General features: G+C 38.9%; 2 protein-coding genes across 2 annotated transcripts; both read right to left on the reverse strand.

Annotated features, from left to right (window-relative positions):
- Positions 1–1679: 1679 nt before the first annotated feature.
- Positions 1680–3427, reverse strand: MELLADRAFT_44032 (uncharacterized protein; the record flags this gene model as incomplete). Its single annotated transcript, XM_007411687.1, has 7 exons — positions 1680–1945; positions 2027–2189; positions 2264–2535; positions 2623–2739; positions 2812–2860; positions 2960–3087; positions 3178–3427. 7 exons carry the CDS (start codon positions 3184–3186, stop codon positions 1874–1876), a joined length of 810 nt encoding a protein of 269 aa, XP_007411749.1.
- Positions 3428–7950: 4523 nt separating this feature from the next.
- Positions 7951–8896, reverse strand: MELLADRAFT_123962 (uncharacterized protein; the record flags this gene model as incomplete). The annotated part of the gene is made up of 5 exons (XM_007411686.1): positions 7951–8091; positions 8165–8294; positions 8371–8417; positions 8491–8551; positions 8664–8896. The coding sequence occupies 5 exons, from the start codon at positions 8894–8896 to the stop codon at positions 7951–7953; spliced, it is 612 nt and encodes a 203-aa protein (XP_007411748.1).
- Positions 8897–9226: the final 330 nt, after the last annotated feature.

The raw sequence follows: 9226 nt of genomic DNA on the forward strand, positions 1-9226 counted from the left end.
AAAAAGGACCCTTCTCGTTTTGCCTGGTTTGGTTTCTAGTTTTGGTTCGTAGATATGTAAACCCTTGACTAGGCTCTCTTATCTTTGTTCAGCTGGTCAGGGTTTTCATTCTTGTTAGACCCTATCTTAGACTGGTAGTCACTACTATCTATGAGTTGTTAAAGTGTCATTCGAGGGTTTCACTTTCTTCAGGCTTTGCGGTAGTAAGATGATAATTAATCTGGTTACACTCTTGATACTAGAGTGAGAGAGTTGTAATGTGTAATTATTTTATTACTCGTGTTTTTGTTTTTTATGTTATTTGTCAATGTTTGGGAGTTTTGCTCTGCAAAACTCCTCTTAGTTGACATCTTTCTTTTCATGTTTACTTGTTTATGTTCATTGTCTGACCAATTTTTTTACTAAACTTAGGCATGGAGCACTTATGAGTGTACAAACCTAAAGGCAGCAATCCTTCCTATGGTCAAGAAACTAGTCCGATATGCCACTTTAGCTTTGAAGAAACCTGTTTACATCTGTTCTCCAATTCTCGACCCTTGCCGAAAACTCAATGCCGTGACTGCTTTTACTCTTGAAGAACTCGGATTCAACAAAGATGAACTTGTAGAATACTTTACTGAGCAAGCTAGGAAATTCAAACGCCCTCAAGATCCCAACATCGAAATTGTTGATCCAGACCCTGTTTTTGAAAATGACGATGATAGACCACACCATTTCATTAAACGACGCAAATTCATTCAACTCGAAGACGAAGTAAGAGAGTACCTACTTGCCCCGCTAGTTGATGAACGTACCGATATCTTGGTGTTTTGGAAAACAAACCAATCAAACTGGCCTGTTCTGGCTCGGATGGCCATGTATATGCTTGCCATTCCTGCCTCTGGTGGACCTTCGGAAAGGATTTTCTCTGCTGGCTCGAGGGTTATGTCTGATTATCGAACCAGCATGACCAATCAAAACTTCGAAGCGCAGATCTGTCTCAAGTCGTGGGGAACTGTTTTGTCCTCGTAGTTTCTTTTTTTTTACACTTCTTGTTTTCTCTTGTTTTCTCTACACTCGTTCATGGTTGTGTCTTGTTTTTTATTTCTTTACACTCGTTTCTTTACTTGTTTTCTTTTTTTTTGTTTGATTCTCCTGTCCATGGTCAATTGAGTGTATCTGTGCCTTCTAATCAGCTTGCATCAGGCTGGCCCGAGCCAGGGCCTGCCTGTGCCTGCCCGCCATCCACCTTGAGCACCTCGTGGCCAGGGCCGGTTTTGGGCCGGCCCTGGGGCCGGGTCATAGCCCTAGTCTGTACATACCATGTTGTACTGTCGTTTTCGAAAAGCTTGTCCAAATTTGCCCGCAAAACTCGAGCAGCTTGGCGGGAAAACTCGGACAAACTTTTCGAGAACGACAGTATATGACCATCTATGCCAGTATGCCAATAAGTATGTATTTGCCAACACTGTGATGTCTGTCCGCATCTGTCTGTCCAATTCAATTTCATCAGATAGATAAAATTGAAACAAGGTGTAGGGACATTCATGTGACACGAGATTAACAATCAAATTTGGAAATGAACAAATTGAATTACCTCCCTTTAACACAGCCCTCCTTTGAAATGTCTTGACACCCCCGGGTCCCGGATCAACCCAAGGGGGTGCCAGATATTGGTTAGGGAGCTAGAAACAGCGGGACCCTGAGGTAAAAGAACAACAAATTCACTACACAATCAATTTTTCAAAATACAAGACTTAAAGTAAGCAAACAACAGAGAGAGAGAGAGATGAAATGTGTTTTGAAGTTTTTATTGTAAGAAATACAATACTAGGATCAAAAAGAACAGAAAAAGGAAGCAAAATGAAATGAAGAACCAAAAGAAGAGATTTTTTTATCCAATTAATGGAGCTCTTTCTGAATCCGATAAACTAATTCTACCCTTTCTGAAATTAAAGTACACAGCCTAAAGAAAGGGAAACAAAACAAAACAAAATTAATTCCGATTTCCATCAATTTCACAAAGGAAGCAAAAAAAGAGACAAACCTTTACGATTGCAAAGAGAGTGATGATAAAAGACACCAGTGCAACCCAATGAATACTCGTTGGATTAGATTGTCTAACAAAGACACCGATTAACTCTAATGCAATCACAACTGCGCCAGCTACATCACCTTTATCGCTTTGAAATGCATATCCAACAGCAATACTACCAAACCGAAGAAAACGCATCAGTTGATAGTGAAGAGAAGAAGAGGGAGAAATATAAGGCAAAATACGAACGAAGCAAGACCTAAGAGAGCTATGTTAACCAAAACTTTAGTTATCAAACCAGCATGATGATCTGATTTATCGACACCAAAAGCAGTAAAAGCACTTAAAACTAAGAGAAACACTAAATATGCATGTAAGAGACTGAAAGGTAAATGAACTAAAATCAATTCTGATTTATTTCGTTGGGATGTGTTACGTAGATCCCAATAAACATGTGATACTAGAGAAGCTACGATGAGAGCGAAGATAAAGGCTAAGATGTAATGATGACCGACGAAAAGCTGGTAAAGAAGAAATCGAATCAATGAATCTTAGAGTTCATGAATTGATAAGATGAAGAAAAGTGAAAGTGAAAGTGAAGGATTTACGTGAATCCAAATCGATTGTAAGATTCCGATCCCAGCAAACCGCCAACCGATCACATCTACAATTATCTTAGTACCGATTTCAAAGAATTGAAAGATCACGAATCCTAAAAATAATAACTGGGTAAGAAAAAAACAAATCAGTCGATCATCAATAAAACCTTTATAAAAGAAAATCTAAAAACCACATACATTAATAATAGTCCAAATCCAAAAAGTCTCAGGAGCAGGAGTAATATAACTACATCATCAAGTACAAACCAACCAAAAAACAATACATCAATCTTCAAAACCTTTTCGAAAAGAAAAAGATTAACAAAATCGAAATTGGATGAATTACGTTTCTTTTTGAGAGTAGTAACCAGTTGAAGGTCCACCTAATGAACTATAAAGATTTGAACCAAAGAAAAAGAAAAACACAATTAAATTTAAAATCTTGATGGCTAAGGCATGATTACGATCTGAATCCTAAGAAAAAGAAGAATCAATTGTTAGTTTGATTTGATTTGATTTTGATTTAGATTACATATGTAGATCAAATGTGAAACGTTGACTTACTGTTGCCATTCTGATCGAGTTTTTGATCGATTGATGAGTTTGAGTGTTGCAAAGAGTTGAAGAGGATTTTAGAGTGGCGAACGAAAGAAGGAGATGGAGTCTCGAGTGAAGGGATAGTGGGATTTTATGGATTCAGTAGATCACATATGATGTCATTTCATACTCAAACACATTTCACCAATACAGTTCGGAGCACAAACATGATTATGTAAAATGTACTTTCAAAATGCTTCTTCAAATCTTCTCTTCTGACAAGAAACCAATCAAGCTCCTCATGATCGAGGGCATATCCGGGGATAATTGGAAACCTTCCCAAAAAAAAACGCTCATTAAGACCCCCTAAATTAATGTGTCAGACAATACCAAACTCTCGAAGCTCCAAAGCGTGACACCGCCACACGCGCGACGTGCCACTCGCTTTTGGATATCGAAGTAGCAGTGTGCACGCCATTGACTGCTAAGGCCATCCACACCCGGTCGTGCAAAAGAGACCAGATTGCTATCACTTGAATTTTCATTTGGACAGCAAATAAGACTAATTGTGCAAATTGTATGAAAAACAAAAAATCACAGCACAGCACTGCACTGCATGCCACGGATATCCAGAGAGTATAAACCCTTTTGACTCAAAGGCTTGGAAGTGGAGAGGTGAGTGGTAGAGGACTCAGGAGTGATCAATTGGTTGGTCTTATTGGTTCTCCAATCACACAAGACTGTCCAGATAGGATTGAGTTGACAGCCACATGTGACATTGATGATCCAAAGCAGTGATATTGGGAGGCACATGGGATGGCTATTCATACTGGTCAAGGAGTTATGTATGCCTACAGCCTGTTTACACGCACCGGTGCCTTGTGTTTTTTGGACGCAGTGTGTATACACAAACAATTGATTGTTCTACATGACCAAGTGGCAATGCTCTAAACTGCAACAACAAGAACAGTGCAACCTTCCCAAGACACCATCTTGACAGAAGACCTTTGCTGTGGCCATTGATAAATTCCACTTGGAAATGCTGATCATGTACATCTACCTCCTCCCAAGACATAACCGTTTGAATGTGCAGTGCCCATCACGCTCACACCTGGCACCTTTTTTGTGGCCCAGCCAGGGCCCTTGTGTGGTGTGGCCTTCCATTTGAACAACCTCATATCCTCATTTTTGGTCGCTACTCCCTGCTTAAGACAATCTTGAGGGGGGGCTTAACTGAATTTAATGCACTGTGAAGCAGGTGGTGGGCGCAGCACATTTGACATGTCAAAAGGCGCGCCAGGCACATCGAATATTTCTGAAAACAGGGGGTGGCGCGCCCATACGCAAGACTTGGATAATACAAAGCGTAGAAGGTCTTCTTGGGCCTAATGTTGGGCTAGAGAAAGCCTATTACATTGTAATTTTGGTCTGGTTAACTTTCAAGCCGGAGAAAGCCCTACAGATGAGCCCCATTTGGGATATTTCTGCTCTCAATTGCTCGTCTGAGTCAGGAGACCCTCAAAATATTTCTTGAGCACAAACTTTCTGTGATTGTTATCTTGAAAGTGTGGTCATACTGAATTAAAAAAGCTTTTCTCACATTCCCATTTGTGTTTGAGCTTCATCACAGCCTTGATTGCTGTTTCTGCAAAGATTTTTGCATTTTTTTAATTTTCTTTTGCTTCAAAGGCGCACCCACACGCCCCCTGCTATTCGCATCCCAGACAATGGATTCTGCGCCTGGGCGCGCCTCTCTCTGTCAAATCCACATCCACCACCTGACTGTGAAGGCTATGAAGGGATCGGGGTGAGGGCCACACCATGGCCTAAGCCCTGGTGGCCCTTGCCATGTGCCCCTCTAGGGCGCCTGGTGGCTTTGCGGCACCAGGTGTGAGCGTGAAGTGCCCACCAAGACATTAATCTCCCATTGGGAAGCAAGCCAAAGCATGAGATACCCAATCAAGTGATGTGAGAAAATATTTTGGAGATTCAGATGGGAATTCTACAACGGTGTAAGGCTTGAACAACAGTACCAGCTTGGATGATCCCCAAACAAGCAACAGTTAGACTGGGTGTTGGAATCATATGTGTGTAGAAGGCAAAGGGTCAGACGACTCAATTGCAATGATGTGCCATCCTGAACAAAAAAAATAAAAAAAATAAAAGTTTTCAGTGAGAATGTGAGAATGTGAGAATTGGTAAAGAGAGACACTCTAGATGACCTTGAGGGAAAGGAAAAGATGAAGAGAGCATAAGCCAATCATCATGAAATGTTTAATATTTGAAATGTCAAATAATGGCACTTATGAAAAATCCCAAAATAACTCAACTCAGAAGTGCTGGACCAAGTTCCCTGGAGGGAGTAAATTAATTGTCATGTCCAAAACCCAAAAGCCCCTACAAGGTGGACAGTGGAAACATAACTACAACTGTAACTAAAATTAACAATAATAATAATAAAAAATATAACAGTGTAAAAATATAATAGAGTAATAACAATTGTTAGAACTTCTTAAATTCACTATTCATTCAAACACGCACAATTGTTTTTTTAAAAAAAATGATAACTTACAAAAAGAATAATAACCTATCTTGAAATATGGATTTTTTTTGTAAAAAATCAGAAACAAAAAATTCCGCCAAAATAAGTTGAAATCCTAGAACAAAGAAGTATAACCAACAAGGGAGGGAAAGGGAGGGCCTTTTCAGAATAAAAAGAGCTAATAACTGTTAATAATGACTTTCAGATGATTTATTCAAAGTGGAAAGATGGATCTTGAACGGTAAAGAAAAAATGGTAAATTGTGGTAAACAGACATATGACATCAATTACCAATGAGAGTAATATAACAGCATAAACCCAACCTGACAATTGCAGGCATTTTTTAACAAACAGTACCTAAACATTCATGACATTTGTGAGATACAAAGTTAAATCTGTCAGCCCCGTGCCCTATTACTAGTACCAAAGGGCTGCCTAAATAACTATAAAATAACAAAAATAATAATTACAACTCATGGCTCAGTTTCAAGAGCCAAGTACATATGTAATTACATATAGTTACATATGAAATTACATATGTACATACATGTAAATGTAACCAAAAGGTTGCATTATGTAAGAATGCCTTTCACAAGTGCGCATCACATGAGTAACACAAGACTTACACATGTGCGTAATCAGATAATAATTAAATAATTAAAATTCATGATTACATACGGCAAATGAGTATGTAATCAAATCACAAGTTGTACATAAAGGATTTTTAGGGTTTTGAGTATATAAGGAGCTCTCTGACCCGCCAGGAAAATCCATCATCATCATTAAATTTAAGCAAATTATCAATAAATTCATCAATCAGATAAATAGAGTTCTTGTCCTCATTTGTTAGACATCATATATTTCTCTTATTGATTATTACCATTGTAGTTTGTTGAAGTTCTTTTGAAGACTTCCTTCAGGAGGTGATCCTTGTAGTATTTCTCAAGTTATTAAGGGAATTCAATAACTTGAGAAACTCTAAATTCACGGAAGTTCCTCTGTGTTCAGAGTTTAAAGAACTTCAAATATCAATAGGTGATATTTACCTTGATTAACAAACTCTAGAGTAGAGTGTTGTTAGCTTGGGCACAAAACTAGACTGTAGTTTCTACTCTACATCCGGCTAGAAGACCATTTGTCTTGCATTAATTGCCGGATTTGTATCCAAAACCCTTTGTTGAAAGGTCACCTAACTGAAGTCAGTGCTGATTTGATCACACTACTTCTCAGCTAACCTTATTTTGAAACTTACAACAAGGTTCCCACACGCCTAATAAACTTAGTTTATTAGTCCATCCTTATCTTTAGTGACTTACTGGCCCAAAAGACGCTAGTAGCTCACAAAATCTGTGATTTTTTCCCAGTTTCCCAGTTTTTGTTTTTGGCTGTGTTTGGAACTTTCCCACATTCTCCCAGTTTCCCAGTTTGCATTTTTGGCTGTATTTTGAAAACTGGGAAACTGGGAAAAAACTCCCAGTTTTAACTTTGTATCCCATAATTACAATTCGTAAATAAAAAGTGACCTATGACTAGAACAATGAGTCAATTGCCCTGTTTTGTAAGACAATTTCTGAGTCATCAAATTGACCATTATTACATCAAATCTGTTGAAACCAAAATTGAAATTAAAGACTTGAACATTGGAGTGAAATGGTTTCTCTCTGAATTGATCATCTTACTAACAGGAATCATGTGATATGTTATTGCCTCAGTTGTGAAGCAATCACTCCTTTCAATTTTTGAGCAAAGAACATCATTGTCTGTATCTGTATCTTACTGTTTACCTTTCTTGCTTTTTAATATTTCTTGTCATAGGAATATATTGGGAAGAGTTTTGACATCACATCAAACCAACACATTGTATCTGGAAACTTCCCTCCAAAAACTTGGTTTTGAATCAGATGAGGAGAAGGCAATCCTTGTAATTGAAGGCTGTATCTCCTCAAAAAAAAGGCTTGTAATGTGCTATGCAGTTGACCATTGCTGAGCTTATAGCACGGTATGCTTTCATTCATGATATAACATAGCCTTGTGCCAGAAGTCTGGTATCAGACAACGAATACTTGTCAATCTCACATTTCATATATCCTAATTCTATTGAGCAATTTAAAAAAACGTTAAACAAAGACCGTCACCCAAGGGAATTTGGAAGAAAATTTGAGTAGATCAAACATTTAAACAGGTTTCCATTGTAGTTTAGCCTACGCAAAGATAAATGGAAAAATAGGACACAAGTTGCATCATGGAATTTAGATTTCTCAACCACTTTGATCAAAAACTTGCTGTGTCAAAGTAGCATTACAAGCCATACACACATCACCCTGTCCTGACATTGTTGACATAAGGAAGGATCCATAAAAGGTACCAGGTTTCGGAACATGATCTGGATCCGTAAGTTGCTATACAGAGATATTGTTGGAAGATCAGTTGAGCGTTCAGAAATCATCAAATCAAATGTGAATTCAAACGTACCACACCCGGTGGTAATACATAATTATCGCAATTTGGGGAACCATCATACCCCTTGCCGGCTAACTTTGCGTCATAGCCTGAATTCATTTCGGGCAGAGTCAACAAAGGCGGCAGAATGTTACCATGCTCACTGTCAGGTAGAAACGTTTGTTGATGAGTGTTAAAGATCTTCAGTTATGAAATCAAATGTCTTCAAAGATACATACTCTCGACGACCTGCCACTGGCTTCTCTTCGCCATCCTGTGGATAGACCTTTCGAAAAGGTAATGATTGAGTCTGGTTGAACAAGTCATGACACTTCAGATGAATGTTTGAATAGACTCACTACACAAGTACGGCAAATGGCACATGATGGGTAACTCGGATCATACAGGAATGCGATAGCACTGTTCGAAATCGGTTTGATAAATCATGTTGATCAGTAAGCAGAGGTCTCGAGATTGAACACATTGAACACAGGATAATAGAGGACATTGATTTTAAGGAATGATGACTGACTCATAGCAGTCAGTCGCAAATCCTGATAGACGAAGTGTGGAGGTGATAAAGCAGGTCATCATTCCTGGTAATACTGAGTCTCGCTTCGTTTCATGCTTCCTTTTTACAAAAGAAGTGGAGCCGGGATCTTTCTCAGATTCGGAGGATCGCACAGACAATGTGTCATGGTTGTTGGGTTGACCAAGTATGAAAAGGACTTGCGAAAAGATGATGAGTGTTACGATGGTTTTCATATTGGGGGCTACTAAAAAGCGCCCGCAAATAAAACCTGAGACCGCCCGCTTTTAGAATCCGGTAGTTACTAAAGATGTTTGACTGAACTGTGGTTCAGTCTTGAGGAACTAATTTGTCGAGTGTCCCAAATGTGATTGAAATCAAATCAAATGGAAACCGGGCGGTCTTGAAAATGATCGACAACAGTCAAAAACCCACCATGCAAAACCCCTCCAAAACCTCCCGCTCTCGCTACCCACATCTAAGCAGGATAGTTGGCGTGTTTCTTACTTCTTTTCTAACCAAGTTCTGTACCACACCTATAAAGCTCCGGCTGGTGGGGCTGGTGT

Source organism: Melampsora larici-populina (assembly GCF_000204055.1).
Source record: "Melampsora larici-populina 98AG31 unplaced genomic scaffold MELLAscaffold_26, whole genome shotgun sequence".
Taxonomy (NCBI): Eukaryota; Fungi; Basidiomycota; class Pucciniomycetes; order Pucciniales; family Melampsoraceae; genus Melampsora; species Melampsora laricis-populina.